General features: G+C 39.2%; 1 protein-coding gene across 1 annotated transcript in view; it reads right to left on the reverse strand.

Moving 5' to 3' along the window:
* LOC139015965 (protein EURL homolog) overlaps window positions 1–23,728 on the reverse strand; it is a 90,987-nt gene extending 67,259 nt beyond the window's left edge. The window contains exon 1 of the mRNA XM_070423520.1: window positions 23,594–23,728. Within this exon, the coding sequence (XP_070279621.1) occupies window positions 23,594–23,728 (135 nt within the window). The remainder of the gene's footprint in view (window positions 1–23,593) is intronic.
* Between the last annotated feature and the right edge of the window lie 2,384 nt (window positions 23,729–26,112).

Raw genomic sequence — 26,112 nt, forward strand, 5'->3', positions numbered from 1 at the left:
ACAGCAATTTTCCTCATACTGCTGCAACCCACTGTGTTTGCTGCCCACCAGCTCAGCGTTGATTTCTGTCCACTCCCTTAGCCCTTCCTTGCTTCTCTTTGGGCTCTGTGCTCATTAGCTGCTCAGGAGATCCCTGGTGTCAAAAGGAAGAAAAGGAGAAGTATGAGAGGGTCATTGGAAGAGTAGGAGACAGAAAATGATTCTCAGTCTTCACAGCCCATTTGCTGATGTCTGGTTCACACCCAAAGAAATTCTCACTGAATTTGACATGGGTGCTATCTGCGCACTGGGACTTCTTAAAGCTTTGCAGGATATTCTAAGTAGTAGCCCAAACTGAGAATTACTGACCTGTATACAGGATTACCTACATACAGCATTCCAAGAATGAATTATGTCCCGAAGGGGTTTGAGGGGAGTGTTAGTGGTGAAATTCTGCTCCCCACCACTATTTCTTTCTAATTTTTTTGTTTTGTTAATCCTTACCTGAGGATATTTTCCATTGATTTTTAGGGAGAGTGGAAGAGAGAGGGAAAAACAGAGAGAAACATTGATGTGAGAGAAACACATTGATTGGTTGTCTCTTGCATGAACCCTGACCAGGGCCTGGGCCAGGGAGGATCCTGCAACCAAGGTATGTTCCCTTGACCGGAATTGAACCCAGGACCCTTGGGTCTGCAGGCCAACTCTCTATCCACTGAGCCAAACTGGCTAGTCCTTTCTCTAATTTTGAATTAAGAAGCTCTGACATCAGGGAAAAAGGGATGTATACTATACCATTTTTTAATTTTCTTAAATAAATGGCCAAATGCCCAATATCCCAATTCCATGCATTGCTTCTCTGTTAGAAGATGCTGGAATGTCCTTCAGGTAAGTTAGGTATGGAATCCTAAGTGGGGGCTCTTCTTAGTTGTAGTATTAACTCCTACACATCTAAAAATGGATGGTCTGACTTCCCACCCAGTGTTATGGTCAATTCTGGCTGCCAATCCAGATAAGAGCAGACATGCAGGATCAGAGAGGAGAGCATCTCTGGGCCTGGCTGAGCCGAGCATGAAGACAGACCAAGAGAGGGCAAGAGAGCCCAGTATTAATGGCACTATAAACATGAGAGAGAGAGGATGTACAAGTCTGCATGCCCGGTAAGGTGTGGTATCCCAGCCCACTATAAACAAATAGAAACAACCACAAAAACACCTCAATTATGGTCTCAGATTCTACCCAGCACATGAGGAACGCATCCCACTTTGGAGAAAAGCTGAAGGAGATGAGACAAAGAGCAGAAAGTGTTCCTTTGTAATGAAGTCTGAGTTGTGCCACCCTAACGAGTTTTCAGAAAAAGATTCATTAAACAAATTATTATTACTTATTATAGAAATGAGGGAGGTAGCTCATAGAAAAAAGAAAGATTTTGTGGGAGGACATGAAGAGCTGTACTTTGAGATGGGTGGCAACTAGGAATACTCTATGGGTTCCCACTGGATAGGTTTGGGAACCTCCCGGATGGAGGGCGGCCATTAAAATGATTCCACTCTGACAATTATACCTCCCCAGTCCAGATACTGACTGGATGCTTCTCAGAGCCCAGTCCAAATTTCTGAAGATGCGTACTTATTTGGTCTAGTTTGGTTCAGATACCTACTACTGACCAATCAGTTATAGCCACACCACAGCACTATGATGCTGACATCAACAGAGGGGGGAAAAACAAAACAGATACTCTCAGAGAAATGACCCAAAGAAAGAGGAATCATTAGTGGACAGACACCTAAAATGTATATACTACAAAGATCTTTTGATTAGTTTTCTTTGTCACTAATAACAAGGGGGTGGTTTTTGTTTTAGTCCCAGAATGTGTAAAGATTTTAATGGAAAGGGGATTATCTTAATAAAGAAACCTTTTCATCATAAGACTTCAACCTCATGACCTACTTCGTGGTATTGATCCCTGTAGTTCTCAACAGTGGCGATAAAGATGAACAATGAGTAGGAAATAAAATGCCCATGGGGAGAACCTTTTAAAGAGACAGGTGTCCAAGCTTCCTGATGAAGTGAGGCAGAGTAAACAGGATTTCTGTACAAGGACCGCCTCACTTTAGGGAGACCTCAGAGCTGGTTTCTCTACTGCAGATTGTTCTGTTGGTAATGATGACAATGACAAAAAAAAAAAAAAAAAATCAATGCCCCTTGATAAGCATTCTGAGTAAGGAAACTACCTTTGGGTAAGCATTTCTTTTGTAAAGTTATTATCCTTTAAAGATTTTTCTTTAGAACACTTTTAGGTGCACTGCAAAATCGAAAGAAAGGCACAGAGATTCTCCATTTACTCCTCACATGCAGAGCTTCCTCCATTATGCAGATTCCCACCAGATCAGCTTATTTGTTACAACTGGTGAACTCACACTGACACGTCTTAGTCACCCGGAGTCCATAGCTCACATTACGTTTCTCTCTTGCTGTTGTACATATTATGGGTTTGGATAAATGCATAAGAACATGTATCCATCATAATACCTCCAGAGTTCTTTTTAAAGGCAGGTGGTACATCCGTGACTTAAAATAAATTTTCTTTTAAGATAAGGAGCATAACCTCCATTGGTTTCTAGGACCCAAAACCCCTGACAAGAAGAAACTTTTTAGAAAACAGAAGAGGGCTATGAAGTCAAACTAAACCAAAAGAGCAATTGGTCATGGCTTCCTGCACATGGTTCTCTAATAGGAACACCATTAAAGTTCAGTCTTAGGAATGCATTAGCAAAATTCACCAATTAATTCTGACACCTTTAGAGAGAAATCATTTTCAGGCTTCTAAGCGGGTTGTTAGGAGTTGGAGTTGACCCAATGGCATGTAACACACACATAAGAGGTTAAATTAAATTTTTATGATAATCTCTCAGTTCTGTGCTTTCTCTTCAACTGGGAATTGTATTGCTTGGGAGTGTTCTGTCCAGCGACTGTGTGGATGGCTGGAAGCTGTACTCATGGACCATGAAGAGGGAAGCTGAGATGTTTGGGGAGGGAGAATACATTATGAAGGAGCACACAGTTTTACAAGTCCTGTCGCCTTGTGACTCTCTTGTGAGTGAGATTGTGTGTGCTGAGTAGATTGGTTGGTTAATGCTGGAAGGATTAAGGGTTAAAGCAGCCCCCTTTGTAATTATCCAATTAGTTTCCAGTCCACAGACTATGTAGAGCAGATGAAACAGTGTGGATTGAGCAGTGCACATCCACTCCTACGAGTAAGTTCATTGTTTTGTTTGAGTTGCTTTAGATCCATAATCAAAGGTATCTGATAAAAAGAAATATAAATGTTTTCTCTCTTTTGCTGTTTTGTGAGTCACAGAATTTAGGACACTATAAAGTCTATTATAAAAAGTTAAGCAGTCAAATGAGATAATTTACAATAATTTTGAACCTGAACAGTTATAACTCAACCCTGGGAGGTTTTGTGCAGACTTGCCTGGTCTGGGATTACCTTGATGGAGAGGTTGGGAAATGCTAACCAGGCTAGCAGTTTTAGAGGACTGTCCCTAGAGTCCTTCTGAGTTTTGTGTGATCATGCATAAATTGGGACCATTTTAACTCCTCTATTAACAATTACTTGATTACCAGATTCATTCATTATTCACATAAGAGACCTGGTGGGCAGGAGAGCAAGAACAGAGTCATGCAGAAGAGTTCCCCTGGAGAAGCACAGGGATGCCTTTATCATCTGGGTTAGTCACTTATTCATCCAACAAACACTAACTGAGCATTTACTTAGTACCAGACACTGATTATATAGTTGCCAACACACAAAATACTTTCCCTGAACAGAGTATATTCTCTCACAGAGGACACACATTAAACAAATAATCATATAAATAAATTTATCTTTAAATTGTATTAAATCCTGTGAAGAAAAGTTCATGGTGTTGTGAGAGAGTGGGTGGGAATTTCAGGAAGACAAACCGATGTCTCTGGGAAGCTAGAACTTGTCTGTGGCTCAGAGTGAAGCAGTTCTGTAGTCTCCAGGGTTTCCTGGGGGTTTAAGTTGGCATCAGAACCTGTAAGTGAGGATACAGTGCTCTTGGAAGGGCTGGGTAGACCACTAATTCTTCCCTCTCCCACCCATGCGCACTGTGCTTCTGGCCTCTGCTTCAGACCCTCAAGTCTGCTCCATCTTAAATCCCACCTTGCCATCCTCAGTGTCACTGCCCAGCTCCTGGCATTCCCATCCCTCCATCCTTTTTCCTTGCAACCTTGTATGGGGCTTTTCTCTCTATTGTCGTGCTAACATAGAGTCCAACCTGGAGGGATCAATAACTTTGGTTATTGTGGAAGGTTCATTGATTAGTTTCCTACAGGAAAATATTCTATTCCATAACTTCCAATTGCACTTTTAATTTCAAAAATCCTTACTCTCAAAAACCTGCGTTAGAGGGAGGGAGAAGGGGTAGGTGGAGTGAGTAGACTTGGATGATATATAAACACATCTGAAGAAACAGAAGGAATGCTTTGCAAGGATAGTAAGCTGCTCTCTGTGTACAAGAAGGTAGGTGTGTTTCTTGGAGAGAGTACTGGGGAGAGAGGAGGACAAATTTATACCTTAGGTGAGGTCATTAAAATGACAAACATCGATGCCAATTTCTACTACTTTTTCAAACTTCACCCAGAATCACCCAGTACTTTTGAATTGGTTTGAGATAATGCTGTTATCTTAACAAAGATAATTTTGGTGATATATTATTAGCATGTAGCATAATAAAAAGTAGAAAATTAAATGATGCATAATCCCCATTATCTGTAAACAGCCATTAGTGCATTTATAGGTAATTTTTCCATAGAGGAATTATGTAACTTGTAGAGAAGCTATTTGGGAAGGAATTCTATCTTCAATTGGGCTAATGTTTAAATAGCATATCTTTTCCATACTTTTGCTTTCAAGTTACTTTATATTTTTGTATTTAAATTGAGTTTCTTATAGGAGACAATTTTTTTTCTAAAGTCACTTGATTTTATTAACTAATGTAATTTTTGTTTTTATTTAAATCTGAGGACTAGATGGATCTCTTATTAACTATTCCATTGATTTGAGATAAATCTTATGTAAATTATTCAAATTTCATGGAAGATTTTTTACGTGTAGTGCCACTGTGAGTTCAGAGGTGCTGCTGGATAAATGTGAGAGGAGATTGATAAAGTGGAGAAATGTGGAAGAAGCATTTAAAAATTCAAATGTATATCCGTTTACCTAGTTTTCAGAGATATGTTTTCTTATTAATATTGGTTTAGGCATTCAAGGGACTAAACATTTAAAACAATTTTACTAATAGAAATTGGTACTTTATATTTTACAAATCACATGTAGATATATTATTTCACTTAATTACTACAACAATCCAGCATGGAAGGTGACACCCCTATCATTGTTGGAGACACTGGGACTTTCAGAGATTAATTCCCAAATTTACAAAGTTACACGATGGCCAACCTAGGACTCAGTTAGACTTGGGACTCTTTAACGCCAAGTCTTGTGCTCTTTCTGTCTATGACAGCTAAGAAACAGTGCCCCTGTCACACACACAAAAATGATCCCAAATATTGCAAGATTCTCCTTCCTTGTAAAAGAAACTTGCAATGAGAGTGTTTATCCACTAGAGGGCACAGTTCTGAATTCACCTTTCTGCAGCCCTGCAGAAGGCGATCATGTAAAAGCTCTTCCATAAGCTTCATAGCACCTGGTTGAAACTCGGAAGCCTTGGGCGTAGAATGCAATGAAAAACACTTTAATTCCAAATGGAAAAAAAGCAATAGAAGTTTTACTTTTCCCTGCTTGACAAGACTTTCCCTATGATGTGTGTTGTAAATTGTGGTACTTGTTAGAACAAGCTGTTTTACTATGAAGCAAAGCCTTTTCTAGTGTCTGATGTTCGGTGGGTTGGCAAGAAGAGTAAAAATATCAGATTTATTTCATAAACCACATTATTTCTGTCGACCTGACATAGCTTGAAGGAGTCAATGGTTCCCATTTGCTGAAGTTGATGAAAATTAAAGCATGACACCACATTTAATAGGAGTTCCCTGAGGCACAGAAGATCAAGCCTAAGAAGGACTTTAGGGTCCAAATTCCTCACTTTAAAGGTAATAAAACTAAGTCTCAGAGTAGCAAATGACTTGCCCTTAATTACCCAGCTAACCTGAACCAGGGGCTGGCCTAGAAGTCAGGTTTGATATTTGTGTGGTTGCATCCTATCCATCAACCTGCACACAAGTATATTAGTGACACTAGTCACAGAATCCTTTGGTGGCCTGATTCTGCCAGGTTAATACAGCTGATCAGAGATTCTTCATAACGCATATTCTAATTCCACCAATTTCCATCAGTAAATGCTCTTGTTGCACCAGTTGGTCCACAGCTACATAAAATGAGGGGCCTCTGCATCCCATTAGGTCTCATTGCAGACAACTTCTAAGAGCACCCTAGGTGCACCCCTCCTCATTCTGAGTTCTCCAGAAACGGAGGGCTCACTGTTCTGAGACTAATCCTACTGAGTAAGTAACATGGACTAAGGAATCCCCCTTGCTTTAGTTTGGGGAGATAGGGAAATGGGGTTGGAGGTGGGGGAATAATTTAAGATTGCTGCCCCTTTTTCATCTGATGATAGAGAGGCACCAGAGGGCTATGTGATTCATCCCAGGCTTCCAAGTTAGAACAGGCATTGCACGGTGCAATAGGAGGCTCATTAGACTTGCGGGCACACGTGTTGTAAGTAATGACTTTATGGTAGAAGAGGCTTCTCAAATCTGCAAGTCACCTGGACACTTTCCTTCTTCAAATCTCCCTGTTTTCTCCCTAAGTATTGTGCAAGTAATTTTTCAACATATTTGCCTCGAACCCTTCCCTCTCCATGTTTGTCTTGTGGCTTTTTCATCCAGATGTGCTGAGCCCCCTCCAATTCATCCCTGATATTCCAGTCAGCTAGTCCCACCCCCAAAGCAGGCATGATCACACCTCTCCTGATTTGCCCTCCACGCTCCATCCTGATAGCTGTCTACCTGCACCTGCATTTCAGAGGGAACACGTGTGCACAGGGAGCCTTATCTCCCTCCAAGCCCCCTCCCCCCATTCCCCTGTCATTTGCTTATCCACCTGGGAAACTGCCTCTCTGGCTTGTCCTCCCTCCCTTGCTGAAAGTAAATGTCTCTGCAGTGAAAGAGACTGGAAGTTGAGGAAGGGTTTTAGGTGTGAACTTGCCTCAGCTTCATGCAGCAAACAGAGGTACGGTATTGTAAATTATGAGCAACAGAGGCCTGCACAACATACTGAGCCAAAAAGATTCTAAAAGGTTTCATGTCGAAAAAAACCCCAGCAGTATCCATGCATATATACATACGTATCCAGGATGCGCAGTCACCAGGCCCCTGATGTGACTTGCCCTACATTCTTCGTCCCCTGGGGACCCGCGTAAGTGCTGTGTGACCTCCTTTTTCTCACCTCTGCTGGCCATGCGGTGCTGCCTCTGAACGTTTATACTCCACCTTCTTCTTTCATCGGTAATTTTGTACTTGGCGGCTACCAAATAACAGATGGAGAATGATAGAGGGTCTTATTTAAATGATAAACGCAAGGCTGTTAGTACAAGCAAGCTCCCTGTAAAGAGGAGAGCCTCCTTAGCGAAAAACTTAAAGTAGGAGATATTGAAAAACAAAGTTTTTGAAAGCAGAGGAAACTGGGACTTTATTTCATCCCAGATTCCTCACAAATACACCCCGGAGGTTCATTCAGTTACATTTTTCTTTGTAATCCTCACCCAAGAATATATACAGGGTGTCCCCAAAAAATATATACACGATTTAAATAATTATAAATTTCCATGGGTTCAATCTGAAAAGATGAATCCATGGGAATTAATAATTATTAAAGATGGACCCATTGGAATAGGTAACTATTCAGTGTGTATACATTTTGGGGGGACACCCTATATATGTATTATTGATTTTAGAGCGAGAGGAAGAGGGAGAGAGAAAAAAAGGGAGGGAAGGTAGAGAGGGAGGGGAGAGAGAAATACTGGTATGAGAGAGAAACATCGAGCAGTTACCTCCTATATGCGCCCTAAACCAGGATGGAGCCTGCACCTAGATATGTGCCCGGACCCAGAACTGAATCGGAAACTTTTAGTGTATGGGACGAAGCTCTGACCAACTGAGCCACCCGGCCAGGCATTCAGTTACATTTTTGAACCCTTCAACTAGCACTTTCCCACCCCCATCCCCACCAAAGATAAAATATGGTGAGGAGATTTCTCTGTTTCCCCCTGGGGCAGGAATTGGAAGCAGATTCGGGAGACCATTCAGTGATGCAGTCATTCACCTTGTGTTTAGTATGTGGCCCCCAGAGGCCAGTCCCTTGCCAGGTTTTGTGGATGGAGATACCCAGATGCTTGGCAATAGTCTCATCCTCCATCCCCTCACATTGAGGGGGGGTGTGACATGTAAACCAATACGTACATGGTGTGTGTTAGGTGCTGTAATAGAAACACATGCAAAGTACTGTGGGAATAGAGTGAGAGAAAACCACGCTTCCGCTGGCCACCGCAGCAGGATTCCTGGAGAAGATGATGCTGGCACAAGCCAAGACTCACATGTGAGGAGGCAGGAGATGTCACCCAGGAAGAGGAGCAGCAGGGGCAAGCGTGCGGGGTCTCCAGTCTGGCACCTGCAGGAATGTGGGGTCACTGAGGTGCAGGCTTCTGATGGGCCGTGGGTTCTTCCCTCGGGAGGGAGTTTATGGCCAGGAACCCCTGTTGCGCATCAGGAAGTCGACCTAGCAGATATATAAGAATTCACTTGGTCCTTACCTTCGTCATATCCCTGTTGAACAATATTGATCAGCCTCTTTTAATTAAAGTATTATTTCATCTTAAGTACAACTAAATATAAAGTGGCAGAAGATACAGTCCTGTCTGGTCAGGTCATGCCACGGAATGCCATCCAGACCAACCCGTTGACAAAAGTGAGAAGAAACTCACCTTAATCCCGTGCTGGATCTCTGCCCGTTGTAACATCTGGCCTGACTGAGGAAGAAACATGGAAGAAAAGAAAGATCAATGAAACTTAAATACCCCAGGAGCTTACTTTTATCGTCAGCTGTGATGGAACGCCAACACAAACGTGTTTCTTTTGTGGTAACAATCTTGACAACAAGAAGTTCTTGTTGAGGTCAAGAAAGCAATGAATACTCTGATGTCATTCAATTCTGGAAGCTTGTCAGCAATGAAGCTCCCTAAAGTTTGTTTATTTCTGTCCTGGCAGAGAAAGACACACACTTTTGGAGACTCCTCAGTGAAATACTGTGACCTAAACCTCAGATTCTGACTTGCAACTCAGGAAGAAGTAGAAATATATTTGGGTGCCTGTCAAGTCGATGTCTGCTTATGGTGTTTTGTTTTGTTTGCTTTTTTTACCATACACTGGAGAGTTGTTGAGGACCCAATAACACTAATGAGATTTGCTCCTTGACATCATCATACTGATCAAAGAGGAAATAGATTTTGCTATGTGAATTGATGCTATTTAATGTCTAGATGCTATTTGAAACCATTTTTTGAGTGCTCTTGGAGCATGCATTACACTCTTTGTGAAACACTAGCCCTATTTACAATTGCATTTTATATCAGTTCAACCTGGGAATTCTACGTATCCCAAATATCTATGCTGATCCTTGGCCTAGAGCTGCCCCCAAATGCATGCCATAGGACAATTTTATAATGAGGTCTTTTTCAAATGTCAGTATCAGATTAATCTTTGTCATGGGTTATGAAATGCTTTATACTGATTCTTGTTCAGATCTACGTATGCTTGTATGTATGTATTTGTCTTTCTGCCCATAAGTCATACAGTTTTGTGATTTGGTATGTGACTTGATTTGCAAGATTTCCATTGTCTTTCTAGATGTTTTTGGGACCCAGTCACTCTTCTTTCCACTTCCTTCTATTTCTCATATTCATCGGCCATTGACACTTAAGGCGAGAGCTACATAAGTTTAAATTTTTTTTAGCTGGTTTCTTATTTCTTAAAATATGACATTGTATAGTTATTTACTTTTAGACAGTTTTAAAATACCAGAAAGGTAATGTATTTAAAGCTTTTAAAAAACTATAGTCTTATATAAATGCAAAGTGGTTTTACTAATGCTTTTCCAGCAAAGAAAAAGAAAAAGAAAAAATATAAATATGACTAATTGAATCTTTAAATACCTATACATAACTTTCCCTTATTTACTATTTTCACACTCATGTTTTTTTGCCCTACTGACAATTTTTACAACAAAACTAAAATATGGTGTTTGACATTTGAATAATTCACATTTAAATGATTAAAATGACACAGTCCATCAAATAGATTTAATAAGAGTTCTAAGTCATTATAAATGCTTATATTTGACAGAACATCCTGATTTTGTCCATTGTTGGGTGCCAACATTAGTCATGCCCTGTAAGTGATCGCAACTACATGTTTCTCAGGATAGATGCATGCAAAGGGTGATGACAGCTTACAATTTGCCTATTGGTCATTTTGTTGGGTGGACATATTATATTTTGACTATTGTTATTCCAGTTACTGTACACTGCATGGAATGCTGGGTAGAGGTAGAACATGGAAAAACAGTGAAACAAAGACAAACAAACCCTTAAGCACCTGGACACTTGCCACTACTTTTTATCATAAAAGCATAATGTGCACTTTATATTTTTTCAGTAAGGCCTTGTAAATGAAAACACACATTTATCTATTTAATTTATTTGCACATTTGTGAGTCAACATTGCTTAGGGAAGGCAATATCCGTCTCTGTCTCTCTCTCTCAAGGTAGAATGGTTTATAAACAGGTGAAATGGTTGCCCTGTAAGACTTTTTCCCAGCAAATTGATTTATAAAAGTTGGAAAAATAACATATGTCCATGGCATATACATCCAGGCTTGGTCTATATAACAGGTCTAAGTCAACTCTTCTGCCATTAATTTTTATTTTAGCTATCCTGATAGACAATGGTCAAATAATGAAGCAGATCGCTGCTCAGGTTATCTGAATCAGGAATTATTCCGATATGTCCTGCTTTTAGCTCATTCAGTCACTTCCAAGAACAAATCAAATACTCCCTTTTTCAATTCAGTTGATGTTGCAAAGATCACTGATTACTCTGGTTATGGCAGCGAATTGACCATGACTCAGGGCTGTCAATCTTTATCTATCATTCTAGCATAATTTATCTGTCCTTCCATGGTTGTCATGAAATCAAAGAGTAGGCAAATATAATGAAGATGAAGTGTAGAAGATTTGGAAAAAATCCAGTGCAGGTTCAATTACTTTGGATCATGCTAATGTCATCTGGCCCCCTATTAGCCACTTCCATACTGTTCTCTGGCCTTCCTTGTTGTCCATCACTCTCTGGATTGTTTTTTTTTTAAGAATATATATATTTTTATTGATTTCAGAGAGGAAGGGAGAGGGAGAGAGAGATAGAAACATCAATGATGAGAATCATTGATTAGCTGCCTCCTGCATGCCCCCTACTGGGGATTGAGCCCACAACCCCAGGCATGTGCCCTTGACCGGAATCGAACCTGGAACCCTTTGGTCCACTGGCTGACGTTCTATCCACTGAGCCAAACCAGCCAGGGCTGGATTGTTAAAGTCATGATATGATTCAGTCTCTTCTACTCAATCTCTTGCCACCATCGTGCATCTATATGACACATACAATGATCTAGCCTCAAAGATGATTAAACTCCTCAACTCCAATGACCTCCATCTACTTCTCCTTCAGGCACCTGCTTGCATGGCTACAACTTCATTTAGGGAATATATTGGAATCTACTACATTGAATAATTTAATTGATTTTTCTGATTACAAAATAATACAATCTCCTAGTTCATAAAGTAAAAAAGCCTATCTTTATGAACTAGAAAGTGAAACCTGCATGAATCTATCCAGATACAATTTGACAGTTATAAACACAAACTTTTTCATGGATTACTTATTTACCCCAAATTGAAACAAATTTAATGTATAGTATAGCATAGCACTTTGTAAATCTATTTCAATCCCATTTTCAATTATTTATATATATTGGAATAGTAACATATAATGGTAAATTCATCCTTTTAAGCAGTTACCTAGTATTTCTTTTCTTTTTTTAAAAAAAATATATTTTATTGATTTTTTACAGAGAGGAAGGGAGAGAGATAGAGAGTTAGAAACATCGATGAGAGAGAAACATCGATCAGCTGCCTCCTGCACACCCACTACTGGGGATGTGCCCACAACTCAGGTACATGCCCTTGACCGGTATCGAACCTGGGACCTTTCAGTCTGCAGGCCGACGCTCTATCCACTGAGCCAAACCGATTTCGGCAGTTACCTAGTATTTCACTTTATAAGTAAGCATACTTAAACCAATTTCCCTTCATAGGCATTTAAATTGTTTGCAATATTGTACAATCAATGTTTCCTTAGACTTTTTTTGTATTTACTTGTTTGTAATCTTTCCTAATTTCCTCTGGATATTTTCCTAGAAGTGAAATTACTAGATCAAATATATGTGCAAGATATTAGACTGCACTTCAGAAACTTGAGAATTTTATTCTCTTACAGTAGGCCCATTTCACCATTCCCCATTACTAAGAAATATTATTCATCTTAATTTTTACCAATCTCCTAGACATATCTCATTGATTTAATTTACCTTTATTTGACTCAGTTTTACATATTTTCATACATGCATTGACCATTTGAAAATACCAGTGCCTGACTGCAGCCTCCATTTTTTTCTTTCTGTAAAAGACAAAAGCTTGAGCTTTTTTGCCTCTTGCTTTAGGCTTTAGGGCAGTGGTTCTCAACCTTCCTAATGCCGCGACCCTTTAATACAGTTCCTCATGTTGTGGTGACTCCCAATTTCATTGTTACAAATTGAACATAATTAAAGCATAGTGATTAATCATAAAACAATATGTAATTATATATATGTTTTCCGATGGTCTTAGGCGACCCCTGTGAATGGGTCGTTCGACCCCTAAAGGGGTCGCGACCCACCGGTTGAGAACCACTGCTTTAGGGGTTTAATTTCCTTTGGCCTTGGGAGGCAAGTCCAGCTTCTGAATTTTAGATGCATAGGGTGTATTACGCAGGTCTAAGTAAAACTATCATGTCTATGACTTGATGACTTCCAGCCCATCCAAGGACATTAAGAAGCCAAATTTCTGTGCATATAAATGTTTAATGACTCCTTCATACTTCTCACTCTCTGATTCTCTTTCCCCGTGCTGCATTTAGATTTATACTTTAATCAAACTGAGTCAACATTTAATTTTCACTTGCTTTAACTATTGTGTTCAATGAAGCAGAGAATTCATCCATCTTAACAAATACAGAGAAGCACAAATAGACCAAATAAAGAACTTCAGACATGCTGTGTACTCTCTCTCTTTCAGAACAAACATCCCCTTGAGACGAATTTCTCACATGCCTACAGTCTGTTCTATGGGCAACTTGGACACATATGATCAACTCAAAAGATCAGCCCTCTTTCTCCTCAGTTGTTGCTATGATTATTGACGTCATACTCTTGTCTGTAAATTCTTTATTAGGCTGTCAGTTACCTCCTTCTCTTCATTTTTCCCTTTGCATACAAATTAGAGTTTAGCATTAAATTTGCCAAACCCAAGTTAGGATTTGGGTTTGATGATGATTCCTTATCTTTTCAGTCTTTTCTTTGTTTCTCAACACTCTCCCCTCTTTCCATTCTTCTTCAAAGGACTGTTTCCCTCCTAATCTCATGGGCAGATTCTGTGGATGTCTTCCCTTCAATTACCTCCCTTAATGAATTGAACAAAGAAACTAGGCGTTCGACTCTAAAATGTACTGAAAGCATCACCTTCTAGCTTTTGGCTCAGCATAGTCAAGTATTAAGCCAGCTATCCTAACATCAAGGTTTTCTTACTTACCCAGCCTAATTTGGGTGCATTTCCTTAACAAGAACACTATGTTTCAGGCAGATTGGTGTCTTATGCTATCTATACATATTTAACTCTTTAAAAAAAACTTTCACATTATTGCACTATTACATGTGCTGTTTCCTCTTCTCAACCATCTCCCTCCCCCGTGGTTTTTTTTTTTTTTGCCTTTACATATATTTTTCACCTTTAATGCTGGATCCAATCCCACTTCCCAATTTTCTAATCAGTGACATCTAGTGTCACTTCTTACTTAACGGTATGAGTCCTACTATGATATTTCTATAATTGGATTCTGGATCCTTTGCACAATTACTTCCAATGTCGGGTTACACAGTACATCAAGAGATAGTTCATACTATTATTGACTAGCTGATACAGTCAACTTCCTTCTTATTTTAAGGTTTTCTTTCCTGCTTTGTAACTTACATTGATCCTAATTTGTAAAACATTACACTCTCTCTTGTATGTTGCAGTTGGTCAAATATTTGGAGACTATTGTGATTCTCTTCCCTCTTGTCTTCTAATCCATGACATGTTTTGAAGCATCGCTCATGAGCTTTGTCTCTTTTATGGGTATCCTCCTTGAAATCTGCCTTTCATAATTGAACATGGTATTTCAGATGTGGTCTAATTAATACAGAACTCAATGAGGCTATGATTTGCAGTGTTCTGGATGTTTATACTTCTCTTCATTGTATGGAATTTTTAATAATTACTTAACAATCTGGTTTACTCACTAGGCAATAAATTATATATATGTGTGTGTATGTTTCACTACCGCAAAAGATCCCTGAGGTTCCTTTTCTGTCAATAGGCTCTGTACCTCTGGCCCTAGGCAAGCACTGATCTGCTTTATGCAACTATAGATTAGTTTGCATTTTCTATACTTTTATGTAAATGGAGTCATACACACATATATAATCTATTACAAAGGATTTTTCTCCTTTGGGAAATGTACGCTTTGTTTTTTCTTAAAGGAAGCCAGATTATTTCAAAACTCTGTTTGCACAATTGAATTTTTAAACCTAACTTCAAGTGATTTGCCATTTTAAATTTCATCTTGTCGGTTTCAGTTCAGTGTTTCTCTGTCAAAATGACTTTGAATCCTGAATCTGTCATCAGAAGTATTAGCTAGCTAGCCTTTCTAGCTGTAAGCTTTCTGTAGGTTTGCTAAATAAATTTCAAAACATTATTGCAGAACCCAGAGTCACAAATATTAGAACTGAAAGAACCTAACTCGTGGATAAAATAGTTGTTCAGAACAACCAAGGGAAAAAGCCTGTGGCCAGCCCCGGGTATGTCCTATCAGCTAGGTCCAGACCCAAGGGCTGGCTTCCTCTTTCCTTTAACCTTAAGTAAAATGGTATGGCAACCGTGTATCCACCATTAACTCTGACCTGTTTTCAAAGACAAATAAAGCTTGTTCTCCTCTACTTCCCTCACCTTCTCCTTCATTCTTTCCAAGTAACTTCTCTTTGTGTGTATGTGCTAAAAACCTTTAAAAATTTTTTGAGTTAAAAATCACATTTAATAAAAACTTTAAAATTTGTTATGAGATATAATTCATCTTTAATAAAATTCACCTATCTTTTAAGTGTAACTTTTGATGAGTTTTGACAAATGTAAACATTTATGCAACTTTTATCCCAATCACCACGCAGAGTATTTTCATCACTCCCAACATTTCTTACTATTCCTCTGCATCCAATACCTCTTTACCTCTGTCCCAGGCAGCCACTGATCCACTTTATGTCTCTGTAGGTTAGTTTGCATTTTTTAGAGTTTCACGTGCACGGAATGATGCAGTATGTATTATTTGTTTCTGGCTTCCAGAATGTTTTTTGAGATATATTGGTGATGTTGTCTGTACCAGTAGTTCATTCCTTTTTATTAATGAGTAGCATTCCATTGAATGAATTTGTTTATTCATTCATCTGTTCCTGGCCATTTGAGTTGTTTCCAGCTTTCAGCTATTATGAATAAAGTTGCTATGAATATTGATGTAGAGGTCTTTCTATGGAGGTATGTTTTCATTTCTCTTGGGTACATACCTAGGAGTGGAATTACTGAGTCATATGTTTAATTTCATAAGAAACAGTCCAAGTATTTTCAGAGTGACTGCACCATTTTACATTCCTACCAGCAATGTGTGAGAGGTCTATTTGTTCTACATCCTTGCCAAATTTAGTTTTCCTTTGAGCCATGGTATGGCTGTGCAGTAGTAACTCATTGTAGTTTATATTAGTTAGCATTCCCTGATGACTAAGGATGGTAAGCATCTTTTGATTTTTTTCCATTAATATAGCTTCTTTTGTGAAGTGTCTGTTCTAATCTCTTCTCAGGCAAAAAATGAACCTCTTCCTCTCTTCCTCTCTGTCTCTCTCCTTTTCTCTCTTTCACTGAATTGCTACTCCATCTTTCTCTTAGCCCCTATTTTGTTGTTTAGAATGGGGCATGTCTGCTTGCAAATGTCTCCTCTGAGTATGAGAATAGTTGCAGCTGTTTCCCCTACAGCTACACCAGGTGAGGGATGCTGTTGGGTGACTGTGTTTACTACTGGGAGAAGGAACACTCATCAAAAATGTGTGGAAAAGGCTCGTTCTCTGTGTCTGTGGCATAATCTCTCATTTAAAACGAAATGAACCAATTTTTAAGAGGCAGTTGGAAATTTCTGCCACGTAAATATTAGTGGTTTGAATAGAAGGAGGTCAATAAAGCTGAACTAAGAAAAAAAATCTTTCCTGTGGTTTCCCGGGCTGATTTTATTGAAGTTGTTTATAAAATGCAATTCGGTGGTAGATTTTTAGCATCTCTTCATGAATTCTTCTTTTGGTTCCCAAAGGCTGGAACCCATCTTGACAGTAAGCACATTTAACATGTTCTTTGCTCAGATTAGGAAGTTTCCCTTTCTTAGAGATTTGTTTCGCCAACTAGCTCAACTTGGAACCAGCTGAAGAGTATTTTTCTTGGGATTTGCAATATTAACACAGAATAAAGATAGGGAGGTTGACTAGTGAGGAAACGAGTTAAATGTCATAGCATTGCAGGTCACATCTGTAAGCTTGACAGAACACAGAGCAGGAATCTGCTTGCCACACAATATGCTTGCACCTCATCCAGGGGTTGCAGGAAGTTTGTGGTTAGCCTGTTCTCTGAGGTGGCTTTCCTCCCCCTGGAGCCCCCTGCTCCCTGGGGGCCTCATCTTCATGCTTCCCCCACAACACTCTGAATCCCATCCTGGGCTGCCCTTTCAAGGATTCGGATCTGAAATTAGCACATTTTCAGATTTGGGGGTAAGGAGACAAATACTAGTCCCTCTTTCACTGGGCACCAAATTCATTAAAATAAATACTCCATTTTTCTCAATTTATTTTTATTTTTTTAACCAAGTAAATTATACTTTGTTTGATTATCTGTACTATGTTTCATATATATATTACATTAAACTGCGTGTTGTATTAGTTTGGTTTGGCAGTTTGTATCTTTGTGTTTTTGCCTATTTCATTAATTTCTGCTCACTCTCTCTTTTTTGTAAAAAATACATTCGGACTGTTATAACAGAATACCACAGACTGGTGGCTTATAAACAGCAGATATTTATTTATCTCAGGTCTGGAGGCTGGAGGGCCGAGATCAAGGCACCAGCATGGTAGCTTTCTATTGAAAGTGTTTCCCGGTTCAGAGCTGGGTGTTCTTGCTGTGTCTGTCCTCAGGATCTGGAGGGGATCTCTCTGCACCCTCTTTTTAAAAGGCACCCGTTGCATCCTGAGGGTTTCACCCCAAGACCTACTCATCTCTCAGAGAGGTCTCCCCTATTAATACCATCATCGTTGGGAGTTAGGATTTCAACATATAAATTGGGGTGGGGGATACAAACATTCAATTTAGAGCAATCCCTTTCCTTTCACTGCATTTGGGGTTTATAGTATTATTTTAACTTTTTAAATTGGATGTATAACTCACTACTTTTTAGTTCTTTTAAAAAATTTCAAGCCCTAACCGGTTTGGCTCAGTGGATAGAGCGTCAGCCTGCAGACTCAAGGGTCCCAGGTTCGATTCTGGTCAAGGGCATGTACCTTGGTTGCGGGCACATCCCCAGTAGGGGGTGTGCAGGAGGCAGCTGATCGATGTTTCTCTCTCATCGATGTTTCTAACTCTCTATCCCTCTCCCTTCCTCTCTGTAAAAAAATCAATAAAATATATTTAAAAAAAATTTCAAATATAAGTTTGAAGACTTTTTTCAAAAACAACTTTAATTACACTAATTGGTTTTCACATGCAATTTTTTTTATTATAATTCAGTTTTAAGTAGTTATAGTTTACATTATGATTTCTTCCTTGAAGTGTTTTTTTTTTTAAATTTAAGCAATCTGGAGTTCTTTTTCCTGTTATATTTTAAATTAAAAATATAGAACTCATGGTCTATATTTTTTCCAATTTATTTGCTGCGTGTATGTGTGATTTGTTCATAGCTTAGTAGATGGGCAATTTCCATAAATATCACTTTATGCTGACAAAGAATGCAGTCTACAACATTGAAATGTGGTTCTATACAAATCCATTAACCAAACTTCTAAATGGTGTGGTTCAAATTTTCTGTCTTAACTGATCTTCTTTTTAGTTGACTGATCTGTTAATTACTGAGATTCATCCACCATGGTGGTGGGTTTTTCTTCTCTACTTATTTGGAGGTCATCTACTTTACTCTTAGGTTGTTAATGGTTAGCCTTGAAATTTTAATGTACATATAACTCAAATAACCTATTTCCCAAATGTTATCATATTATCTGATATTTTAATATGATTTTACTTTGATAATCCTATAAATTGTACATTATTATTTTTATACATATCCATGTTGACACATGTATTCACATGTTTACAATTATATTTTGCTTGCCATTACCCCCTTAAGAGCAGACTTTTCTTCTGAGATTATTTTCTTTCTTTTCAAAATATATCTTTTAGGCCTTTTTTTTTTTTTTTTTTTTTTGATGAGGGTATGTTGGTGGTAAAATTCCTCAGGATCATTTTTTTTAATCTGAAAATATTTTTCTTTTGTTATCATTCTGGAAGTACAACTGTGTATATAGTTTTAGGCTGACAGTTATTTTCTGTCAACTCTTTGAATACATTATTTCACTTTGCTTCTAGTTTCCACTGTTGCTGTTGGGAAAGCAGCTGTCAGAATAAATGTAGCTTTTTTGTAGGTCATTTCTCTTCTTTCATTCTCCTTTTAGGTTTTTTGCTTCTGGTGTCTGCAATTTTACTATCATATGTCTAGCAAGAACTTCTTTTAGTTAAGCTCATAGACTTGTGTACCAACTTAGATGACCTATATTTCATTGTTTTAAATAGTATCAGCACTCTTCAACTATTGCTTCTCCCCCAGACTCACATAATCTTTTTTGTAACTTTCATCACCAATGCACTTTTCCATCTATTCTCTGTGTTCTTAATCCTGTCTTTCATATTTTCTTTTTTTGACTCTTTATTGTATTTCATTCAATTTAACAGATTTATATTCTAATTAACTATTTCTGTCTTCAGAAGTGGTTACTTATTTTTTTTAAATTTTAATTGTCTATTTCTTTTATTTCTGCAAGTTCTATTTTATTCTTTATCAAAAGAGCCTTGTCAAAACACACGCACACACATACACACACACACAACAACAACAACAACAACCTGTAAAAAGACACATACACACTCGGCTTTTCACTGAAGGCTTTTCACTGAAGCATATTGCAATGGCAAACAAATGAAACAGACTAAATACCATCAGTAGAGGATTTGTTGTCTAGTGTGATATGAGTGCAATGAAGTGCTATACAGCTTTATAAATGAACTAGAGGTCTGGTGCATGAAATTTGTGCACTTCGGGGGGGGGGGGGTTGTCCCTCAGCCTGGCCTGTGCCCTCTTGAAGTCTGGAAGCCCTTGGGGGATGTCCAACTGACAGCTTAGTCAGACATTTTTAGTGCTGCCATAGAGGCAGGAGAGGCTTCTGCCATCACTGCTGCTCTCGCCAGCCATGAACCCGACTTCTGGCTGAGCAGCGCTCCCCTTGTGGGAACGGACTGACCACCAGTGGGTAGTTCCTGCATTGAGCGGAATTGGGCTGAAACTGGCCACCTACATCCCCGGAGGGGTCCCTGATTGCGAGAGGGTGCAGACCAGGCTGAGGGACCCCGCCGGAGAACGATCAGGGCCAGGGAGGGATGCAGGAGTTTGGCCAGCTAGGGAGGGACCGCGGGAGGGCTCTAGGGCTTGTCCAACCCGTCTTTCTCAGTCCTGACTGGCCAGATCCCAGCAGCAAGCTAACCTACCAGTCAGAGCATCTGCCCCCTGGTGGTCAGTGCATGTCATAGTGACTGGTCGACCGGTCAACTGTCTGCCCCCTGGTAGTTAGTGCATGTCATAGTGAGTGGTTGAGCAGCCTTAGCATATCATTAGCATATTATGCTTTGGTTGAATGGACAACTGGACAACTGGGCACTTAGCATATTAGGCTTTTATTATATAGGATGTTGAATCTCTATATAATGCTATGAAGTGGTACTATAATGTTATGAAGTTAAAATTATAAAACAGCAACCATAATGAAGTTAAGTAAGTATATTGAAGATTATATAGCCCTTTAGTTTTAAAAATTAAAATTTAGTGTCTTAGAACAAAATGACTTCCTATTTCCTTGTGTCCCTGTGGGTGGACTAGGTGGTTCTTTTACTCTCTTTTCTGGAAAGTGTCATGGCAGTTGACAGCTATTAGCACAGCTACTTTTACAAGTGTGAGCCTCAACTGGGACAGATAAAAAAGTCCACAAAACTTGAATTTAAAAACTTTTAAAAAAGTGTTCTTTTTTAAAAAAAACTGAAAATCAAGGATGAATTAAAAGATTATTAGGACATGTCAAAAAGACTCAGGGGTCAGCTTGATGAAGTTGCCACTGGCCAAAGTAAAATAAATGTAGTTGATTAAAATACATCAAGTATGTTTAAATCTTTAAGTTAAAAATAATACTAGTTTCTAAAATAATGGTGTCATTGGACACCCTTGCAGAATACTAGGTACCCAATGCATTGTTTTGAAAACTGGTGAATTAAGGAATAGAGTAAAACATTTTTTTAAAACATATTTTAAATTTATTTTTATTGATTTCAGAGAGGAAGGGAGAGGGAGAGAGAGATAGAAACATCAATGATGATAGAAAATCATTGATCGGCTGCCTCCTGCACATCTCCTACTGGGGATTGAGCCCACAACCCAGGCATGTGCCCTTGGCCGGAATCGAACCTGGGACCCTTCATTCCGCAGGCCAACGCTCTATCTACAGAGCCAAACCAGCCAGGGCTAGAGTAAAACTTTTATCCTGCTTTTCTTTCTGGATTCTGTCAGGGTAATCAAATGTTGATAAAAGAATGTTCTCTTTATGGATGCATTTTAGCAAGTGAATGAAGAAAGAACGATAGAATTGAATATTGTCATTTCTGTGACCCTTCCAGAAATAATGGACCTAGGTAGTAATTATGAATTGTTAACATCAAAAAAGACAGACAGACATTATATGTCTCTTGATGGAAGTGTGCAAACTGCTCTTAAAACATTATTGCCAGAATAATTTATAATAATAAAAGTGTAATATGCTAATTAGACCAGATGTCCTTCCGGTCGTCCTTCCCGACAACCTTCTGGACAAAGCCAGGGCTATGAGGGAAGCCCAGGTCCCAGATGCCTACTGGTGGCTGGAGGGAAGCCTGGGTCCTGGGTGCCAGAGGGAAGCCTGGGTCCTGGGTGCCAGAGGGAAGCTGGTGCTGGCAGCCAGAGGGAGGAAGATCCAATCTTTCTCGAATTTTGTGCATCAGGCCTCTAATAAAAAATAAAAATAACAAAAACTTGAATCAAGCCTTTAGATCTAACTACCAATTTACAGCTTATTCAGGAGATAGAGGAGCAGATTAAATGATGCCACAGAGAGGCAACCAATAAAGTTCAGTTTTTAGCAAATAAAATACAGTCCTCTTAAATATATAAGATAAATGGCCTAGTTGCTTCAATAAATAGATTACAAGGAAAGAAGAAAAGAAGATGAAGGAGCAATCTATTGATTAAAACAGACTTAAGAGACATAAAAATAATTACAATGTACATTTGAATCCTGATGAAAACAAATTGTAAAATGACATTTTTAAAAAAGGAATCATTTTAAAGGATGATGATAGTATTGTGATTATATATTTTTAAAGACTATCTTTAGAGATAAACATAGAATGTTTACAGATTAAATAACATGATGTCTAGGATTTACTTCAAAATCCAGTAGGGATAGTGAGGGGAGGGGTTGGTGAAGCTGCTGTGGATTAACAAGAGTGTCTAGGAGTTAACCACTGCTGAATATTGTTGACTAGAGGCCCAGTCCATGACATTTGTGCACTGGGTGGGGGTGGTCCCTTAGCCCAGCCTGCACACTGTTGCAGTCTGAGACCCCTTGGGGGATTTCTGCCTTCCGGCTTAGGCCCGCTCCCCAAGGCAGGCCTCTTATTTTTGTTTGAATCAAAGGTTTCATCTACCAAGGAGACCATATAAAGAATGACAGTGTCTTTCCATTTGTCAAACTCGGTAACAATTGTATTAAAGGATTCAGGGAAGAGACTCTAGCCCATCATAAATCATTTTTCTTTTGTTTTTTTGTCTGAAGGCTTGTAAGGTATCTCACTCTTGTGAGTTAATTATTGAAACTGGAACTTTTAGAAGTAAAACTATAATCCAAGTTCATAAACATGTGGTCTGTGTTACTAACATGAAATTCAGCCTGGCCATCAGCTATTTTGCCCCTTCCTCCTTTAGAAAGCTAAGATTCTATTTGGGCCCAAGTAAGTTTTCCAGTGACCCCTTTATTTGTGTCTGCTGAGACAGACCAGAAAATCAAATAGTTCAGATGAATATTCACTTACTTCACAGTCATTCCATGTGCACCTCATAGGCATGCTACAGGACCCAATGTGGAGCTCATTAGAGAATATCCTAACGAAATGCAATGCGTCTCCAGTGGTATTCCAATACAAACATGTGAGAAACATAGGAGGTCAAATGTAAAATGAGCATGTGCACTGGCATTCCCGGGGTATATTCGGAACCTTCTTTCTCTCTGTCCACTCATCCTGGTAAGTCAATTGAAATGGAGACTGGATTATTTTACCTTCCACATAATTATAATCCCCAACAAGACTGGCCTTTACATTAATGTTTACTGAGTTTTGCCTCCGAGGGAGACAGACAGATAAGGAAGATCCCATTGAGCGCTCTAAGCTACTGGAGACTACACAGTCACTCTTGGATGCTTCTCAGAAAGAGACAGTTTCATTACCTGGGGATTTTCTAAAATTTGAGCTTGAAAAAAAACCCCAACAAATATACTGTGGTGTGTGTGTGTGTGTGTGTGTGTGTGTAAGGATGATTCACTGTTCCTCATTCCAGCAAGAAGAACTGAGGCAAAATTGCCAAAGCTCCCCCCCCTGCCATTCACATCACTTTGAATTGCTTCCTTTTTAAACATTTCCCCCCTTTCAAAGCTAGCCTCAGTTTGAAACCAGAAAAGCACCTGTAACATGTTGCAGGTAGGAGGAAGAACACTGTGGTTTTTCCTGGGTTCTTCATCTGTTAAAGAATGCGTGTGAAGATGGACTCTTGAGACCCCGTTAAAGGAACTGGAAATAGGTGAAGGTTGGACAGACATGTTTTCGGGGGAGCCTTGGGGTCTCTGTACAGCACTGTGTTGACAAGACTCGCCTTTGGACTGTATTGATTTCCCCCCGGATACTTCTGCTTTCTCCTTGTTATGTGGAACTTTGAAGACGTGGTAGCGGGACCATGCTTTTCATGATGATATGTTAGATTCTACACTAAGGGCTTATGCCTGGCTACTCAGAGATAACAACCTTCCAATATTAGGAACTCTATGTGTCTGCTTGCTTATGGGGTTTAAGGGAGAGGAGGTCAGAAGCCAGGCCATAGGACACACCAGCTATCTGTCCAGAGTCTTCTAGCTAACAAGCTGTTTGGACCAGAAAGCACAGCAGCCAAGGGAGGATGGGACCACATCTGACCTAGGAACAAGTCGACGAAATACTTGTATTGATTTGTTCTGGCGTTATACCAAGACATTGTCGCCCAGATTCAATGCATGAGATTTCCCTCTGCAAATGTTTTTTGTTCAATGTTTAGACTTATTTAAATGTACTTGAAGTTTACGCTTGGAGACATAATTTTATATTATTAAGAAAATTTAACCCCTGGAAACTGAATAAAAGTTTGAACATTAAACTATAGTAAACTGTGAGTCTGTGAAGTGATAGTACATGTATGTATTAAGTCACGAAGAGGAAGAATTGCAGAACACCATCCATACAGCTTTCCTTGCAAAATTGGCCATCTTCATTGGTGCTGGAAGGTGCATCCATTGTCCAGCTGACTTGAAAATCACAGAAATCAAATCTCAGGTGTTAGAAGCAGCACTGAACCATTAAGTTTTATGGTTTTGGGAGAGGCCAAGTCACAATATTAATTCAAAAGTAAGTCTAGTTCATATTTTAACAAAGTTCTTTCACCTTAATATGTGTTTCGCCTATAAATCAGGTCTCATAGTCATCATTCTTGTGTTAATGCATTTAGTTTTTGCTGAATCTTGAAAAAAAGGCTGAGGCTATGAAAGGCAGTACATTTGCTGCCTTGCTCTCAAGATGCTACCTCTCTTTGAGGAAACCAAATTGAAAAGCATCAGAAAATAAGTAACAGAGAGGGAGATACCACAAAGCTGCATAAGAGACCGCGTGCTAGTGGCAGGCCTTGTGGAGAAACCGTTCATTCTTCAGTGGATGCAAATAAGTGTCCTCGTTATGACCTCCATCAAGGTGCCTCTGAACATCCTGGCTTTGGTCCTGATAAAACGCAGGTCAGCTTGACGTTCTCTTTCATTACATTACAGATAATGGAGCTTGACGACACAGTTGTTTGCAACCATGAAAATTTGTATTTAATGGAAATGTCCAAAAATATGTTATTAATATTCTCTTTGCCTGGAATGCTGCCCCCACACACCACTCGCTGACCAGCTACCTCAAATGCATCACTCCTGCCTCAGCTGCAACATCACAACAGAACCCTCTGCCTCCCTCTGCTGAGTTAAGTTACTCTGTTAAAACCCCTGATCACAAGCACAATTTGTACTGATGCATTTGCCATGTATTTGTTTCATGTCTGTCATATTTAGAATATAAATTGCATAAGGAATAATAAAAAAAGAATTATGGGGCACCTATCCAAAAGCATATTATGTAGCTATTAGAATGATTGTGTAGCTCTACATTTATTGATGCGAAAAAAAGGTTAAGCTATCCAGTGGGAAGGAAAAACAGGTTATAGACATTTTGTGAAACTGTTACATGAGTAAAAATTTTTTACTCCACATTTTGGATATAAGCAATGGCACATTTTAAAATTTCACGATGGCATGTATTTAGGTGGCAGGCGATCTGCCCATGGGTTTTGTGTGGGCATGGATCTTTGCTGACCCTGGTTTAGACCTCAGAGGTCACTGAAGCCATTCTCGGTGGAGGCCCTGCCTTATCCTCTTGGACTGCCCTGGAGGATCCCCATCATAAGGGGTCTAGGTGACCCTCTCTTCCCAGTCAAGGGAAATTTCTCCCCCTTAGTGGGTGGGAAGAGAAGGCCCTGGTGTGGCAAACTGAGTCTGTGAAAGACAATTTCTAGTTTCCCTGGGAAAGAAAACGTGAATCCATGCTCCTTCTTTCTGATCTCCGTATAGTGATGAAAATGAAGAAAAACCATCATTAAGTTTCCCTGCCATCCCTTATATACACTTTGCTTATCACATATGAATTATGTGATGCAAAAATAGAATGTCGGGAAGGATATATACACCAAAATATTGACAGGAATTACTCTAAAATGTCAAATTATGCTTTTATCTTAAAAAAGTGATTTGTCTCATCTGGGTTTTCTCATTTAAAAAATTTTTAGTCCTCACAATGACACTGTGATGACGGTATATTTCCCCCCATTTATCAGGTGGAAACTATGTTATAAGGGATTGAAGATGTG

This window comes from Myotis yumanensis, unplaced genomic scaffold (assembly GCF_028538775.1).
Source record: "Myotis yumanensis isolate MYYU_CA2020_CCGP unplaced genomic scaffold, mMyoYum1.0.hap1 SCAF_9, whole genome shotgun sequence".
Taxonomy (NCBI): Eukaryota; Metazoa; Chordata; class Mammalia; order Chiroptera; family Vespertilionidae; genus Myotis; species Myotis yumanensis.